This window comes from Gadus chalcogrammus, chromosome 5 (assembly GCF_026213295.1).
Source record: "Gadus chalcogrammus isolate NIFS_2021 chromosome 5, NIFS_Gcha_1.0, whole genome shotgun sequence".
Taxonomy (NCBI): Eukaryota; Metazoa; Chordata; class Actinopteri; order Gadiformes; family Gadidae; genus Gadus; species Gadus chalcogrammus.
This window is the reverse complement of record NC_079416.1, coordinates 9,710,260-9,729,493: the sequence shown is the minus strand read 5'-3', so window position 1 is coordinate 9,729,493 and position 19,234 is coordinate 9,710,260. Positions and strand designations below refer to the sequence as shown.

Genomic DNA, 19,234 nt, shown 5'->3' with positions numbered 1-19,234 from the left:
GGGTGACAATGACCTAATCTTATTCACCATCAGAACTATTAGTTTGGTTGGAGTTGCGTGCGCTTGTGAGCGATTGGACGAGAGAGGTGAGAGACAGAGAAAGTGGGTGCATGTGTGTGTTTGGGTGCGCGCGTGTGTGTGTGCACGTGTGTGTGTGTGTGTGTGTGTATGTGCGTGTGCGCGCGTGCCTTCGTGTGTGCGTGTCTGTCTGTCTCTATGTGTGTGTGTGTGTGTGTGTGTGTGTGTGTGTGTGTGTGTGTGTGTGTGTGTGTGTGTGTGTGTGTGCGTGCGTGCGTGCGTGCGTGCGTGCGTGCGTGCGTGCGTGTGTGTGTGTGTGTGTGTGTCAAGAGAGCACTGGTAGACAGACTCTGGATCAGTTTTCCAGAATGCGTAACTGACCGGGCCCACTGACAGACAGACAGGCAGATTTAATTTGGGTCGTTTGAGTGAAATGTTTATTACGGTCGTCGAGCCTACTTTAGTATTATGTGTTGTTGTCATCTGAGCGACTGACCTGAGATGTCAACATAGGGATCGTTTTTCTTTCTCAGGTGATCAGTTTTGAAGTGGTTCTCGTGTGACATTGCAGACATTTCGGGCACGGATGAGCGTTTACTTACATCTTACATTACATCTAAAGTGGTGCAGAAACAAAGTTGTCTCTTCTAAATGTGAACATTTTAAATTATGTTTTGACACGCCGGCGATAGGACTTCAAGATTATTTTCCTCAAAGGGCGCATTATAAATTGCACCAAAGTAATAATAATCAAACAGTTAGCCTGGTCAGATCAAAGAGCCGTATATAGGCCTGTTTTAATTCTTAAACTAACAGTCAGAACACATGGTTATTTTGTCATTTTTGTCAAATCTTTGTCTCAGAATTATTTTTAAGACAAATTAGCCCATTATATGTAGGCCTATTGATATTTTTTTAATAATAAACCTCCCATTTATCCGTGGATGTCATTCTTTTTAAAACTGTCAGATCAGTTCATATACTAATAATAACAACAATAATACTCATAACTAATAATAATACTACATATAATACTGCTAATAATAGTATAATAATAATAATAGAGGCATATCGTATTCAGGAGAACAAAACAATAACACTTTAATATATATTTTCTGTTCTTGTCACTACAAGAATACACATATACAAGCCATAAATAGGAATTACACAAGTGATTGAAGAAATTCTGCAAGGCATTAAAATTCATTTCGAAATCAAAGTATGCAGATGTGGGCTATTATACAGCTCGTTGTTGTCTTTGGGTCCATTCCTGAAACTGACTCTTGAACAGATATTGTCACATTTTTAACATCCTTTCTTAAAATAATTAGGCTACTAACAAACTCGACTGCTAAATCAGTGAGAAACGTCAAAAATATTTCAAATACATATAATACACAAACTATATATTTTTTTACAAATTTACAAACGCTGGCAAATAGTCCATTGAAGTTGTAGGGGCCAATAGTTTATGAGGAGTTCATGATCGGCCTGGAGTAGACGCCTTGATAATAAGTAGAGTCGGGTATGGACGATGGATCCAGGCCGGCTTTTCCCGCCATGGAGCCCATGGAAAGCGCTCCTGTCATGGGGGAACCGTAGCCAGAGTAGTGCATCACCTGCTCGTAAGTCTTTAAGTCCATTTTGTGATGCTGCTGCTCGGAGGACATGAGGTTGTTGATGGAGAAGGGGTGGTTGAATGAGTAATGGTGTTCGGGCTTAAGGTGCCCGTCGTGTGCCAACACGGAGTGATGCTGGGCCATGAGATGCTGCGCCTGGGACACCGGGGAGGCTGCGTGCTCCGGGCTCAGGGCTTGGCTCTTCATGTCCGACATGGATCGCTTGTGTTCGTTAGAGGACGAGTTGGAGTGCGGAGACTCGTTTCCGTTGCAGCTCTCCGAGCTGCTGTTAGAGCCGCCTTCTGAAGCCTTGCGCCCGGACTCCTTGGGCATCTTCTTGTCGCACTTGAAGCGCTTCTGCCTTCTCAGATAGCAGCCGTTCTCGAACATGTTCCCGGAGTCGGGATGGAGGGTCCAAAACGAGCCCTTGCCGGGCTTATCCGGGGATCTGGGCACTTTGAGGAAACAATCATTAAACGACAAAGAATGGCGAATCGAGTTCTGCCAGCGCTGCTGGTTCTGTCGGTAAAATGGAAAGAGGTCCATTATCCACTGGTAGATCTCGGCCAGCGTCAGCATCTTGCTGGGAGACTGCTGGATGGCCATGGTGATGAGGGAAATGTACGAATAAGGGGGCTTAGCGTGCGTGTAGCTCCTCCGGTAGGTTTTTGGGTCTCTTGACCTGTTGATGTTCGACTGTCCGTACATGGGGCTCATGGCGTTCATGTTGTTGTAGGAAGTCAGGGCGTTCATTGACGCGGGCTGCGCCGTCATAGGGCTCATGCTGGGGCTCAGCGCGGCGCTCATGGCCGTCATGCTGGCACCCATGCCGTTCATGGCCCCGGGGCCCGGTGACATGCCGGTCATGGAGGGGCTCATGCCCGTGTTGACGTAGGACATGTTCATGGAGTTGGCCCCCATGTTGCCGGTGGGGCCCATGCCGGACATGCTCATGTAGGTGTTCATGGAGTTCATCCCGAGGCCTCCGTTCATGTTGCCAACCGAGGTGTAACACTGTGGATGGAGAGAGAGATGTCGTTAGTTTGGTTGAACATTATTCAACGAAAGCAATTGATGGATCATAATTACAATAGTAATGAATAGGCCTATGTTATGGCAGGTATTTTCACGTTTGGAATCGATGCGTAACAGGTAGGCTAAAAGCCTATTAATATAGTAATCTATTTGTGGTTCATCTGCGTATAAAACCTTGGATGTTCGTGGGCGGTTTGACCGAAGAATATCGCTTAATAAGACCGATTTGATTATGGCATAGGACACGCCAGGTTGCGCAATGCACACAGCAAATACACAATATGAATGAAAACATATCCACGGTTAGAGCAGCGCCTGTGCCCACACGTTCAATCGCCTCCAGGTCCCAAATATGTGAATCAATCCATCCAACGAAGGGCCAAATAGCTCAAATGTTGATTCAGTGTAAACAGGAGAAAAGTTTTTGTTTTTTTTACAAAGATACATATAGATTTAGTAAATTATACTCCCGAGTGAAAGTTTTCCCCCTACATGTCAAGCAACTGTGTTGGGACAGCGAGGCGCAGCGTGGAGATGGGGGAGGATTTGGAGGCGCCGCCAGTCAATATTTGATCACAAAGTTAATATTATCTCAGGGCTAATATTGAGTTGTATAAAATGGGATCGGCTTTACACGGGGAAAAAAGATATTTAAAGGTACCAACCTCGGGCTCTCCGTAGTAGGTGCTCCAGTCTGTATGTTCGTGTCCTTCCATTTTAACTGCTCCGAGCATCATGGAAAGCCCCGAATAGTACTGCAAAAACCCGTCTCCTCGCAGAAGAAAAAGGGCGAAACAAGTCTCTAAAAGAATGTGATGGGGTACCACAGAGTGTGCAGAGGGTCGTCGATGCTTTCCTCAGTCAAGGACCGCCGCATGTGCGTGTGTGTGTGTCTCTGTGTGTATGTGTGTGTCTTGGAGCCCCGTATACCAACGGGCGCCGAGATGCGTCTGTCGGTGACTGGAGTTGAAGTGACGTGTAGCGCCGGCGGTCTGCGCTGTGATATAGCGCCGTGCGCCAGGCAAGCCTCCAATCCCCACTTCTTCGCCTGGCCCCATTTGAATATTCTCCTCACACCTAGGCGTGAGACTCCTCAGGCTTGACCCCCCCGATTGTACACCTGCAGCGACTCAAAAGAGACAGTTTCATATGAAAAGGTTCATTATAAACTAATCTTATTGTACCATTGAGCTGGAAGGGAGAAGAACCAAAGAATATTTGCATGTGCTTTTCTTGGTGCGCTTTTCTTTTTTTCGGCTGTTCCACTTCGATGGCCTTTTTTTTATAACTGAGCAGCTTTTCCTATTAAGTAATTGTTACAAATTAAACAAAGGATATGCCAAAAATAGACCTACATGGTTTTAATTGATCATAAGACCATTTTAAGATTTCCCATGCGTGAATAAACAATAATATTTGCCCTAGGCCTATCCAACACATATAATAGACAAATATATGCTTTAGTTATTTTATTTGATTATTTTAATTTCTTAACGTTGAGTTTCTACATGCTGGGTCTCAGGTGTTTGCTCAATGGTTGCAAGGCCTAAATCATATTACAACCTACTATACATTTTGACAGTTTTTCTAATACTAGTTTTGTTGGAGAGCATATAGACCTGCACTCGTGGTTCAGTGTCAACGGACCAGTCATTAACTGCCATATTATTAATCCTCATTTGTCGAATATAATTTAGTCATAAAAAAAGTAGTGCCCAAATCCAAAGGCCTAACATTGGGTAGCTTCACATCCTTTGTCCTTAGACATTTAAGATTTAAGAGATGAGAATATTCAATTGAAACGATGAAGATAAGATATCAATTCATCTTTACATTAAGTGGACGCATATGCAGCCAGTCGTCTTAACAGTTCCAATCAAATCAAGGCCCAATACGTAATTTGATTTAACCTTTGGCCCATATTTCACAATTTAGTTAGTGATTTTAGGCCTATTATAGGCCTATACGTTTTAAATCCAATGAATAATTCAAACAAAGCTTTATAGCGCCCTCTCTCGGCCACCGTGTGATCTCTCTACATAATAGAGAAATTATTATTTCTTTACCTTTACATTTTACTCTCCTAGGGAATGGTGTTGAGATGCATGCCTAATGTTTTGTTTCCTTCACCTTATTTATATCCCCCAAAAATAGCCTCCGTCAGGAGAGCGATGATATTGAGTTGATCATCCATTGACATAGGCCCTGCAGGTCTGCCTGTCTGTTTGTATGACACAAACATCAAGGTGCAAGCTGCAAAAACAGCGCCAGCCACGTGCCAGTAGTTGTACATCTATTTGACTGCATATTTACGCAAGAGCATAACTATCAGTGTAGAGCCCCATTAGTAAGGGCGAGTAAACCCGTGGTGTTGACGAGGGACTAACACAGTCTGCTTCACTTGGAAATGAGATCAGGAACCTCTGTGTGTGTTTGGGGATCGCGGATCGCCTTGACGAGATTGTTAACTGGCCAGCGAACATATAGGCGACTTCTCTTAACGTTCGACTGTTTCAGATTAACGTTGAACCAAAAGCATGTTTGGTGATAAGTCCTATGTGGACGGACCCTTGGCTCGGAAAGTCATGAGAGGAGATGTGGGTCTGTTGCCACGAAATGAGGGCAGCAGATGCCAATGGATAACGAAAATAATAAGGAGACGGAGTCGATGCATACCCGTGTGTAATTGTATTAAATTAATCCCTAGTGGCCTGCGTTTGTCAAGAACAAAGTGTCTGTCTTATAGGCCCAAATAGCCGTGGCCCGATAAGAGATTGTGTTGTCAGACTAAAATATGTAGGACTCATGGTTTGGTTAATTATCAACCATAAACAGCGGCCTTCGCTGGTGAAGGTCACAATTTGGAATTTGGGCCAAAAACAAAAACGTGCTGATGACCTGCTGCACTACCCGCAACGACATTGGCTACATAGTCTGCTACCTTCCCGTTTATCCTGTTCATAGATGGAGTTAATTCAAGAGAGAAGAGCGGTCAGCTCAAAATAGTCATAGGTAACCGTCGGCTCAAGGAAACCGTGCAAAACATTACAAAAGACACTGACAGATCAAAGACCAGCCGAGCCATTCATTCTAGTTACATTTTGCCCTAAAAAAATAGGTATGTTGTCTTTCTAAATATATATTGATATTGGCATACACGACCAAAATTGAGTGGCATTTGATAAGAAATATATTGTCTTTCCTAAAATAAATAATTTTAGTAGAAAATTACATATCTTCTACTTAAATAAATAATTTTAGTAGAAAATCACATATTTTTGGTGGAAATTCCAGAGGTTTTAGTCTTAAGAATAGAACATAGAAATATATCTGCCCTTCTTCTCAAGAATCTCACGTTAAAAAGGTTTCACGTTTTTTTTAATGCAAAGCATAACATTGGTTTTGGTTGAACTATACCATAATTCTTTTTTTCTTTTATTTAGCTGTTTGTAAGGTTTAAACTTTCGATAATGTACTATTGATAAGATCCCTGCTTAATCCAGAATAATTGATAGACTAACTTTTCTTTGAATTATTAACCTTAATTCAACCTTCTCTGCTCGTTCTTACAAGAGAAAGGTTTCATTCATGACCTATATGATATGTCAGATTAGATATCAGGACTTGTGGGGCACATTCTAATAAGGATAAAGACAAGCCATTTCAGGGAACAGTTATATCTATCAAAACGGTTCAATGTTGTCAAAATGGTTAAATCCTGACCGACTATTAAAGGGAAACCACATCACCGCGGGCCCCGGGCCATGCGACCCTGATCCCCCAACGCTCTGGAGGTGCTAGATGTAACACGTGGTTGATCAATTAGTGTCCATGATGGACCGTGTAATGTTCCTCACGTTCCTTTACTGGTTATGACATGGGCAAATACTGAGCGATGAAATCTTAATGGGCCAATCACTTAACAGGAGGACAATGAGTGGAAATGCTCACACCTGTGCAAAGGCTGTGCTCCTAAAGTTCCTCGCTAGACCCAGCGTACCAGGACGCTCTCTGTGCCATCACAGCCCTCTGGGTCTCCGGCCTGGGATCGTTTCGGGGAGGAAGGGTTGTGGCGTGGGGTGGATCTCCAGTCCGGGAGAGAAAGGCGGATCCCTTGGTACATTCCTTCAAACACTTAGGAGTTGTTGGCAGGAATGTGTTACTTTAAGCTTCACTTTCAAAGTAAGCTTTAGGTTTTAGTTCAGTTGCTTTAGTTTCCTTCTTCCGTATGTATCTCTCTGTCACTCTATCCCAAGTCTTACAAAGCTACACATCAGGGCAAGAGGTTAAGCGCGCAATTTGTCCAAATAAAATTAATAACATGAGCGTCTGTTTTTGCCAAAAGAAAAAGGGGTGATGGTGGGTGGGGGGTGGGTGGGGGGGGTGTTTGCCGCAGTCCTGCCTGTGGTGACAGTAAACATTCCATAGCCTGGATGGAGTTTGGACTTGCCATTATCTGCCACAGCTGTGACAACGCCTGTTGGCTGCAGGTTTGTGGCCGGCCACGCTGTGTTTACCTGGAAATGAATCTGAAAGCCGCCGGACTGGGAAGGCACACAACCCGTCTAAATAAAAAAAAACTAAGAGTGGTCGTTGGGACAGGGGACGTGGTGGGAGGGCGTCCAAAAGTTATTGCGCTGCCCCCACTGGGTCAGGCGCAAACACGGGGCGTAAACGGCACTAAGGACATCCTCAAATACGCACCTTTTGATACTGACAGGAACGGGGTGAGGAATGCCATTCGATATGTTTTTATGTTGACTGTATCCATGGACGCCGCAGATTCAATACTTATCCCTTGTCATGTTAAAGGGTCGATGTGGCCCGATGCCCTCTCCGTTTGTCCGGCAAGGTGATGATGTATCTTCAGGACCACAGGAGTAGAATGTAGTTGCTGACAACCAGAGGGAGAGATAAGATCTGATGACACTAAAGTATGCAGGCAGGAAACAATGAGGAGGAGAGACAAGAATCGCGTTGAGGACTTCCATTGTTGGAAAAAAGTTCATACTTTCAAACGCCTCGAGTATCGTCGGGTTATACGAGTGCACAATTCAAAACTTTGTTGTAGAAGTTTGCATGGAATCATTGGCCTTCAAAGATTAAGAATGATCTATTATTCGCTAGCACCACCAACCTCTGCAGCGAGAGTGATTATTGATTATGTGAAGCACGGTATAACAACACTAAACTATGTATGCTGCACATGCCAAAAGAACGGATGTCACAAGGCTGCTTGTAATGCTTTAAACACTCTGTGCCACATGAATGGGATGTGTATTGGGGGCCAATAGGTTTAATATCACCAAATCAGCACATTGTCATTCATTAGTGGACCAACTGCAGAGTCAATACACATTTAATCACAGACTGGAGGCAATTAAAACAGTGGAGGCCAAGGAGTGCTATGTTAATTAAAGTGCCAGGCTCCCATGGGAAGAGCATGTCCTAAATATCACCAGCTTCAGGGCCCCACCATAATCCATGATGAGCCCAAGCCATTGGAACTCAGCTGTCGTTCCCTGTCAGCACTGATAAGAGGGCAAACTTGGCTGGATGATTAATAACTTGTGTATCATTAATATTCTTCCTAATTATTGCCGCATCACTTATGAACAAAATCTTTTGGCAGTGTTTTTCATCGTGGTTAATAACCTGACATATAAAGCAGGTTATTAAAAGACACTGTTAAGCTCAACAGATGAAATCACTTAATAGCATCCTGAATGTCGTGACATTCTAGTGGCCCTGCATCACAATATATATTACTGATGAGCATAATGCACGCGGCACTCAAATCCACTGGGCCGCATCCATCTCTCAAAGCCTTCTTAGGAAAACAGCCACATCTCAATTCTATATCTGCCGATGGCTTTTGCTCCATTTGCTTTTTCCATCATTCCCTCAGTCAGCCTCATATCTGTAGGCGTCTTATCTGTATTCCGGGATGATGGGGAATTTCAAGTTTGGGATTACCCCTGACTGCTGACCCGAACCCATCTAAGACATTGGCGTTCCAAGCACTTTCATTATCCGCACGGTCTGCTAAGCCCACTGACAAAATGTGACGCCATGAAGGAAGAAACACACATGACGTGTGTCTGAAATCCGTACAACAAACACAAAGTGCTAATTCCATACGTACAGGGCTGGAGAAATTAAAAAGAAGGATGAAATAATAGAAGCATAGCTTCATATCTGATGTGGTGCAGGGAGGAGCCCGCGGCTTATTGCGGTGAGTAGACGTCTCCTTCCTGTATGCACTAAAGGCCCATCCATATGCAGATAGCTCATTTGTAGTGTTGACACAGGACCACAGAGAAGGGCTGCCAACTCATGAGGAGCTCTGAAAGGGGGCTGTCTACGTGTCACCGCAGGAGCCCAGCGGTGAAACCGGCCTTACCAGAGCAACAACATAAGTGTCCAATCTGTGTTTGCTTACCCGTGGACACCCCTAGCAGAGTTCTGGGGCTAGGCTCGTAAATTGTGGTCTTTTTTTTTTTTACAGGCTCTGACAGCTAACAGGCCATTGGGAACAGCGACCCGGTGACGCGGCCACTCAACAGATTAGCACCTCATCAGCCTCCTGCAGCTTCCTACAAATATGCTCCCCGCCTCCCACCCGACACAATGGGGCCGCCAGCGCACCCTGGGCCCCCCCGCGGGGTCAGCCCCCCAGCCCCAGCCTGCTACAAAACTTCCTGGTCTGTTCTTTCCACGGGGGCCACAGCTGCCTGGAGGAGGCCCTCCTGTAGCCCCTGGCCCACCCCGACCCCAATTGGCAAGATGTGTGTATTTCAGGTGAGCAAATATTGCCACTTGCCTGAGAGTTCAATGGCCAGCCCTTTAAAAGGGGGGGGGGGGGGGGGGGGGGGGGGGGGGGGGGTTGCGTATTGCGCCTGCCTGCTTTGAGAGGGGGGCAACGTATGGCCCCCACACAGCAACCGGTCCATGGGACGGGTCAGCTCCCGACACAGCTGGAATCAGCAAATCAAACATACCCACGCAGCTCATCTGCATTTTCCCAGACGAATGTAAAATCAGTTCCGGTTTTCATTTCCTCCCACTGCTTCTATTTTTTATTGCTAAGTTGTTGGTTTTTATCTAGCACACACACAGCTTTGACCTCTCTCTGCAACACGCCGTCGGAGAAGCCCTTCGCCCTTCACGCCAGTTCCCATTTACAGCATAATTGCCCATCTCACCGGCGACATACCGTCTTAAAATGTTGTGACTGCTCTGAAAATAGGTACACACACTCCTCCCCAGATTCTGACTATTAGGCCGGCGGTTGGTAAACAGGCCTGGGGATTGAAAGTTGATCTTGTCGACCTCTTGTTTTCCACACCTTTGTCTCCAATACACAATGGCTGAGGTATAAATGCCCTTTGCAGTTGCATTCACTTGTCACCCGGGCCTTAATGTGGAAAAAACAGATAGGGAAAATAAATTATGGTGGCTGAGATTGCATTAGAGATTGGAGATAGGGAGTTTCTTGGGACCGTTGTCCTCCAGCAAGGGCAAAAGGGGCTGAAATAAAAACAAAAGTTCAGGCAGCAGACGCCATTGAGGTACGCTTTGAGCTGCAATGCTGCATGACAGGTGCTATAAAGTACAAATATATGAGTTTGTTGTTATCTTTAGTATACTATGCAAACACGCAATGTTGGAAGTGCAACAGAATGTGAACAATGTTTTGAATTTAAATGAAAAGGTTGTCGTGATGAAGAAAACAAAATAAATGATGTTTCGAAGATGACGAACAAAGAGACGGAGCGCCCCACCCAGGGCTCAGGGGCCGGGGAGGGGTGACATCATCCCTGGGTGGAACAGAGCGTCCGTGCCGGGCAGCTGAATGCCACACCATCAGCTTATTTTAGACCATCACACAGATAAAGGTCATACCTGCAAGATGGAGTACAAAGGGAGTTAGGAGTCGGCTGTAGGGGAGGCTGAGATAAAGGCCAAAGGCCCATTGCTTGAGCCCGCTGAGTATTAGGTTAAAAGGTGTTAGAAGATAGTGAGGACCACCTTGATTTTCTGCCACCTCCAACCCCCCCCCTCCCGCCACCCACTCGCTGTAAGTCAAACACCCCAGTGGGTGGGTGGGTGGGTGGGTGGGTGGGTTGGGGTCTGGCCTGTGTCCTGAGAGGCCTCCTGTGCCATCAGAGTGAAATGGAAGTGGTCCACGAGAACAAACAAGATCCGCCCGCATCTCTGCCCATGCCCAGACCCAACCTTGTGTGGGAGATGGAAGGGTTTCTGTCTGTTGTTCTGTTTGTTTATTTGTTTGTTTGTTTGGTCTGGCTCCCATGGATACCCAGCATGGAGGTAGAGAGGATGAGAGGGAGCATGAGCATGCAAGGCACACAGGGCCTCCCCTTGAGGGGACGAGGGACCTGCAGAGAGACTACTGAGCAAAGCTGCTCTGCAAACACGCACAGACACTCAGACCCAGCCCGCAAAGACAGATCGCGCTCTCTGATCTTTCTGTGGATGTTATTTCGGACGTATATCAAACACATCTTCAAAGCGGATGTCTGGAGTTCAAATTTGATCAGACATAATCTGTTATAACTCAGTGAGGCACTGGCATATTACAGGGTCAATTAATCAGTTCAATGTATTATAGGATCATCTTTTGTTATGTTGTCATGTCGTGACACTAACGAATGATGTTTAACTGGTACACTATTTATGATTCATCTTCATAGTGCGACATCTTCTGACCAAACAAAGAACTGCATCTAAAAGTCTGACTTCATATTCATGACTAAAACACCCCATACACATACTGTATATTATACTTTTTACTATGTTGAGTAATATATTCTTAAAAAGTACAACAATGCTTGTATGTATGCAGGTTTTACTAACTGAAAACTGACGTTTTGTATGTCGCAATATGCATATTACTTTTGAGTTTATTCAGTTTTTCACATTGTGCAGACATTGTGCTTGCCTCTATGTGACTCCTTCGATTTTAATAATCTTTGAGGAGTCTGCGTTATTAAGTACTGATGCATTTGAACAGTGGAAAATAATAAAAGTAAGTCATTTTCCTCGAAAACATATGCTGACAAAGCCACAGGCCTGAATTTTGACCCACAGAATAATGTCGTTTAGGCCCAGAAGGGGGCGGTGTTGCATATTTATTTAACCCTTCGACTCAAGACGTCGAATTTATAATACTTTAATGTAAAATATAACACTTTCTTATAAACAGCACTTATAAGTGCTTCCTACATAAGCTCATATGCAGCATTAATCAATGTCAGCTTAGTCGAAATGGTGATCGTATTTTATTCTCATTCTTTATTGAAACTAGACATGGAATTGCATCTCGTCTTTTTTAAATGAGCTGCCCCATTGGAATTAAGTATTTTTTACTCAATTAACAAACTCAATTTAAATTACAAGTTTGATCCAATCCAAAACAGTACAAGTGTAATAAATAATCCTGATGATACACATAATAGATATTGATTCCCTGGTTTATTTCAAACATTTACAGTACATCAGCATGTTTATATTATTACAAAAAACACATTTATCACCATCTTCAACCGCTGCCCTAGGCATCCTTACTAGATGCCCAAACCACCTCAACTGACTCCTTTCTATGCAAAGGAGCAGTGGCTGTTCTCAGAGTTCCTCATGGATGGCTGAGCCTCTCACCCTATCTCTAAGGGAGACACCAGCCACCCTCCTGATAACCCATTTCGGCCGCTTCTACCCGCAATCTCTCACAACGGGTCTTCCTCTGAGTGGTCAAGATACTGCATATTGACAATATAGAAGAGCAGCAGGAGCATGGCAAAAGTATGAAGTATGAACTGATGGTTACTGCTCACAATTTTCATACCTCAATTACAATACATAAGACTTCTGACCGCTTGTGTATCAATATCTCCATAGTTGTCTGAAGGGTAGGTTGACCTCTTCTACCGACCCCTGTAAAGAGAAAAAAACTAAAAGACATTAGGGATGCCAAATCTGAAATTGATTCAGACATGAAAACTCAGAAGTTCAGGATGGTCTCACAAGGCTAGCTTAATTGTCAAATGAATGGTCTTAACAGGCATTAAAACACTTGTAGCCTACAGTAATCATGCCTTATCGGAGACTGATCAGATCCTTCACTGATTAACCCATGTGGAGGATGAGACATTTGAGAGTTATGACTCCTTGTATTGTCATCACAATCCTCCATGAAAACCATCCATCCATCCATTCGTTTTTCCATCTTGTTGGACATGGTCGTCATTTCCACATCCATCCGATAACTGCAAAAAAAAATACACAAATTGATGGGACAACGTAAACCCAAGAAAAAAAACAAATGTCCTCAGAATCAAAGAGCAATTAACGTTCACCACAGACGGAGGAGCAGAAATAACTTGCAGCAGCGATAAGGCAATGGCTGTCGAGAACGATGATGAGAGTGCCATTAACGCTCCAGGATCGGAAGGCATTGGCACAGGCGAGAGTCAGCCAGACACGTGGCCAACCATAAATGGAGGCCATTTACGGAGTTTGTCAACACCTGCAAAACATTAGCCACAGAAATCAAACTAGACAATTTTAACTTAAATATTTAAAATTTTAAAATTTTAAATATTTTTTATCATATTCCCATGACATTGTGTATGGCTTGTTTGGGTCGTGCTATAAATATGAACGCGGACATTTTGAATTAGAAATAATTCCCAAGATATACCAGCGATATAAATAAGGGCACGAATTATGTATAATAATAATAAAAAAAGAGATACATATGTACTGTAGTGGTTTCGCTGACCTGTGTGGATCCGCCTCCTGTCCTCCTCATCTGTCAGCATAAAGCCTGAATTATTTCACTTACCAACTCGGGCTCATTAAGTGTTTATATGCATGCGCTTATCTATTCCCAAACTTGAAGGTACTTGTTGTTACCAGCTAGAACTTCCAAGTTCCAATTCTTGTCGCAATTTAATCCGATCGAAATCTGATTAAATACATCTAAAATCCATTACAATGAAGATCTGTTACAATTCATTACTGTTGAAGTGATTTTACAGTGTATTATTGCCACCTGCTGGTCAATATTGGAAAAACTTTAGATGAAGATTCAAATGTACTAGTCTGTGCGAATAGACTTTCATGTTATTGCACTAACAACTACTTAATAATAAGGGGGGGCCCTCTGCCAGACTTAAAAGGATCCATTGGCTCCCTTAAGAAAGACTACATCTTGAACTCATCCAAACAGACAGATCCTAAATGTCCACATTCCTCTTCAGAAACACATAAGAACTGGAGAAAACAGAAGTCCCCCCTCATCAGCAGGCAAGCTATTAGGACTCCGCCGCAGTCTAGCCGTGATCCAACCAGCGGTCAGCCTGTATCTCAATGTACCCAAGGGCCATTGTGGAGGGCCACAGGGGAGAAAAACACACGAAACCAGATCAGGAATAAAAGACATCTGTATATTCCCAATAGCTTTCGGTGAGCAGCACACACAATAGGACTATTGATATACTACAGTGTAGGAGCAAAACCAACGATTACAACTGAAAGGGGTCCTACGAGAGCATTTATCATGATTCATTTCAAAGTTTTCCACCCCCCCCCCACCCCCAACCCCGCCCCCACCCCACCCTCTTTAACTATGTCATTACGGCCTTGTGGTCGGGGGCGCTGTGGAGGAGCCTCCTTAGAGTGGCGCAACAATCAAACACAGCTGCCCAGGATGGGGCCTGACAGGCAGAGCCGCTCCACTTGCTCATTCAGACCCACATATATACACACACACACACACACACACACACACACACACACACACACACACACACACACACACACACACACACACACACACACACACACACACACACACACACACACACACACGCATACACGTTTACCCTACCAACAGGGGACTATTCATCGACCAAGTGTGGACCTCTATTTCTGGTCATTTAAAAAATACAAAAACATAATACAGAGTTTAGTTTTAAGTTATTTTGTCATTGTATAACTTCAAATGTGTTTTTTTGATTTATTTTAAAGAAGTTGCCAAGAGGGGACTTGAATACTTAAGCGATATTTCAACCCGGTCTCACGAAAATACGTGACACTGTCACGTTATTTAATCTATTGAAACGTGATCAGGGACACGTATTTTCAAAATTTTCGTGTCAAAAAGTACAAATTTCAAACCCATGTATTTCGTGTCACTAAGCACGACTTCCAAACTAAGGTTCTGTCCGGGAGCGTTCTCCCTAATGTCCCTTAAGGAGCTCCGTACAGAACATTTTCTACTTAAAATTGTCTGTGAACAATATGACAGCTTTAGGCCACCCGTTTCTACTTTCACCTTTGATTCTGAGAAATTGTGACAATTCACGGATATATTAAATGCAGGTGCGCTGCTCAGGCAAACCGCGAAGGAAAAAAGGGTAGCTGCTTCATCTGTTCTTTTTAGAATTGTATGTCTCGATGTTTATTTTATCTAGCCATCTATTCTCTTGTTTTTGGCTATGTGAATGAACGTCCGCGTCGATGCCTCGATCGCAAGTCCAGTGTCGCGAGCGGACGTTGACATCTAGAAATCATACCGTATTTAATGGGTTGTAGTGAGTGTAACATAATTCACCTACAGTATTTTGTTATGTGTTGTTCTTTCAATTGTGTTAGGCATGTCGTTGACTGTCTTGGTGGTTCAGGGATCGCTGTCCCTTTTAAGGATTACGAGCGTCTCATGACGTCAGAGCCCATGCGGGATTTGTTTACCTTCAGCACGTTTTGATTTCCTGTTTCTCTCTTACTAAATAAACGAGTCACACAACTGTGTGCTCAACGTGCGAAATTGTGTCTCTCACTTATGGCAATTTCCACAGGGTTATCATTAATATTGATGTGTAGGGGTTGTTTATAACTCGTGAATAATATTGTTTAGAGTAGACCACGGTCTGGGGGAATACTCTGATTCTGATTGGCTGCAGTGCGTGCATTAACTCCTGATATAGCCCTACAGACACCTGCTAAGTAGTTCCAGTCAGTGTTTAGATTCTCTGCCCGAGCCCGAGCCGGACGCGGGCCAGGTCGGGCCGATATTTCCCACCACTATACTCGGGCCGGGCCTTTGATCGAGCGTTTTTATTTTTATTTTACCATTGGTTTATTGGCCTAATCTGAGGAGAAATCTATGCCATAAACAGAAATATTATAGGCCTTTATTACACGGGTCTTCTCAATGCCGTGGAACGCTCTGTTCACTTGCATGGGTAGTAGTCCGGTGACTTGTCGGAAGTGAGCGTCGCCCTGGATTCCCTCGTCAAAAAGTCAACGGGTTTTGCCATTGGATTTTGGATTATTATAAATTGAAACAATTTATTAAATAAATATTTGTGAGATGTCATTACTTCTCCTGAGTTTGCTTCCTATTTATGTCGAGTATACACCCCTACTGTCCACAAGCATCCCCCCCCCCCCCATATGGATTTGGAGAATTGTTGCCACGTCCCAGTGGTGGAGGTATCATATATATGAAAGAGGGCATTTAATTATACTATAATGATCAATTAGGAGGCCGAAGCCCTAAAGGAAGTGATGCAATAGGTGACGAGGGTCAACATTTGAGAACCCCTTTTATCAAAGGGGGTCTCAAAAGACTCATACGCTTCAACCTGTGGCTCCAGCCCTACAGGAAATTACTCAGCAAGTGCTCCATCTTGTTGCACCTGCGACCAGCGGCTCGCTTGCAAGATTTTGGCCTGATGTTCTTCCCAGACCTACACCCTAGCCATCCAACATGCATATCTGAGAATCAGGCCTCTCTTTAATAATGACAAAAAGTTATGAGAGAAATACCCATTCACTTTTGTTATCTCATAAGCGGCGTGGTGCCGGCTCCTTTTGATCTTTTGACCCCTGACTTCTGGGGGAATAGCTGAAACAATTCATTAGTCAATCAGAAGTATGTAAATATCTTCCCGGTGGCGTAAGAGGGCGAACAAGGTGTCCTTCAACATCTTCCAGGCGATTGCAACGGTGCCACACATGAGCATATTCGAACATGTTTAATGGTAGTAATTAGCTGCCGAAATTGGAGGCCTTAATCAATAATGAGCAGCTATTGATTTGCTTCCCGATAGAAATTTGTGATAAATGACATGTTATTTAGCATCTACACGTTGAGCTGAGTCCAAAGACACCAAGCATGACACTCAAACGCAAATAGCAAATGGTAACATGTATTTTACATGGTACACCTATGATCTAGGACATGATCTCGGTGTAGCAAGAGGGCGAGCTTGATCTCATTGGACTCAGCTTAACGTGTAGATGCTAAATAACATGTAATTTGTCAGAAATCTCCATCGGGAAGCAAATCTATAGCTGGTCATTATTGATAAAGGCCTCCAAAATCGACAGCTAATTACTACCCCGAAACATATTCAAATATGATCATGTGTGGCACTGTTGCAATCGCCTCAAAACGTAGATGTCAAAGCACACTTTGTTTGCCCCGTTATGCCACCGGGAAGATATTTTCATACTTCTAATGGATTGATTCATATTTTAAGGTTCTCGGATTGAGAACCCTTATAAGGTGTTCGGGTCTGTGGGACCCGTTTTCAGTTTTTAGCTTTATAAAAGTGATACAAATAATTATTTTTTTTAACTAAGATTCATTGGCTTTGGCTCATTTTCTGTGAGGAACATGAATCAGAAAAAATGTTCAATGACCCCCCCCTGTACATTTATATTACACACAGGGTGTTCGGGTCCAGTGGACCCGGAGCTAGTTTAAGTGTCGAAATCATAGGTTCTGTGCACCCTCATTTTCCCTTCTTCCTCTCTGTGTGTGTGTGTGTGTGTGTGTGTGTGTGTGTGTGTGTGTGTGTGTGTGTGTGTGTGTGTGTGTGTGTGTGTGTGTGTGTGTGTGTGTGTGTGTGTGTGTGTGAGAGAGAGAGAGAGAGAGAGAGAGGGGGAAAGAGAGAGGGGGAAAGAGTAAAGCAGGTGAATGGGCCCTTGGTGTGAGCACCCACAGTGTGCACCCACTGTTCCCGCACAAGGTTGCAAAATTGGAGCACCCAACACTATCAAGCTTGGGGACCTGACACTATAAAAAAGCTCTGTCAGCGTGGTCCCATACCACAACTGATCAAGATGGCAAAGCAATTCTCTGTTCAGACTGCCTTACAGTTGATATTTGAAGAGACAGAGGGTTTTGATGGTGATGCAGAGGAAATAGTTTCGGAAAGTGAGGATAACATTTCAGAGTCTGACACCGAGTTTGAAGAGGAGGATGAGCATCAGCCAGCTCCGAAACGTAAAAGAGCCTCAGGACTAGCCCTTCAGCAGCCAGGACAAGCCTGCGAGCAGCAAGCCCCAGGACCATCCCGTGAGCAGGCAGGCCCAGCCCGCAAGCAGCCAGCCCCAGGACCATCCCGTGCGCAGCCAGGACCAGCCCGCGAGAAGCCAACCCCAGGACCAGCCCGCGAGCAGCCAGCCCCAGGACCAACCCGCGAGCAGCCAGCCCCAGGACCAACCCGCGAGCAGCCAGCCCCAGGACCAACCCGCGAGCAGCCAGCCCCAGGAACAACCCACAAGCAGCCAGCCCCAGGAACAACCCGCAAGCAGCCAGCCCCAGGAACAACCCGCAAGCAGCCAGATGTAGGACCAGCCCGTCAGCCAAAAAGAAACGCTGTGAAGTGTGTGGACCCATGATGGACAGAAAAACACAACATACATGCAACCAGTGCAAAAAATACATATGCAATACACACACAGTGAGACTCTGCCCCTCATGTGTATAGTCTGATATACGTATAATGGCCGTGTTCAAAGGCTTTAATGTGTTGGTCAGACAAATGTTATTGAGTATGTTTCAATTTCTAATGATGTTGATTATTTCCCAGTTATGCCTGTTTTATGAGGCATTTCCTTATTTTGTTGCATTTTAATCCAAAAAGAAACAAAAACGAGTGGCACCTCTATGAAGTTGAAGTAACCATCTAGTGAGTATTTAAAAAAAAAAAAAGCTTGAGTATGTTGAATTAAAAGGCAATGGGTCCACCAGACCCAGCAGCACCTCCTGTGTAACCAAAACACGAACACCCTATGAGGGTTAAGCGGCTGCAGCAGAAGTGTTGAGACGAAAGATGATATCAAGACATTTATAGAATATTCCCATTCACATGATTCTTCGCACGACCTGCAGGTCGGAGAGACATAACCCCCAAAATGAGTAATAATGTAAAAGCAGCCAAGTCCGACAAATAGCTTGAACTATTTATTTCATTCCATTGTTTTATTGATATGCATTATTGAAAAGTTAAGCATGGATTTAATGCAATATCCACAGTTCAAAGGCAGTACAGATAAAAATGTAGCTGAAGTTTCAAATGTCTTGTTTATTGTATTAACCAGTTCATTTCTCTTTTGTGAAAGTCACCAAAAGTCCAAAAAAGTTAAACGCAAGGTCACAGGCTAACAGTGGAGCTGTGTTGGAACCAGCAGCCAAGAGCTTCCATGGAAACTTTCTACCCATGTTAAATAGATTTAGTTGGCAG

The 19,234-nt window shown here is 44.1% G+C and overlaps 1 protein-coding gene and 1 long non-coding RNA gene across 2 annotated transcripts in view; one reads left to right on the top strand and one right to left on the bottom strand.

The window, feature by feature from the left end:
* LOC130382743 (uncharacterized) overlaps positions 1–9,233 on the top strand; it is a 53,961-nt gene extending 44,728 nt beyond the window's left edge. Inside the window, exon 3 of the long non-coding RNA XR_008895615.1 lies at positions 9,181–9,233. This is a non-coding gene — a long non-coding RNA (uncharacterized LOC130382743). The remainder of the gene's footprint in view (positions 1–9,180) is intronic.
* On the bottom strand, positions 428–3,658 carry foxa2 (forkhead box A2). The gene is made up of 2 exons (XM_056590627.1): positions 3,338–3,658; positions 428–2,651 (listed from the first exon to the last, which is right to left on the bottom strand). Exons 1-2 carry the CDS (start codon positions 3,407–3,409, stop codon positions 1,488–1,490), a joined length of 1,236 nt encoding a protein of 411 aa, XP_056446602.1. The 5' UTR covers positions 3,410–3,658; the 3' UTR covers positions 428–1,487.
* Positions 9,234–19,234: the final 10,001 nt, after the last annotated feature.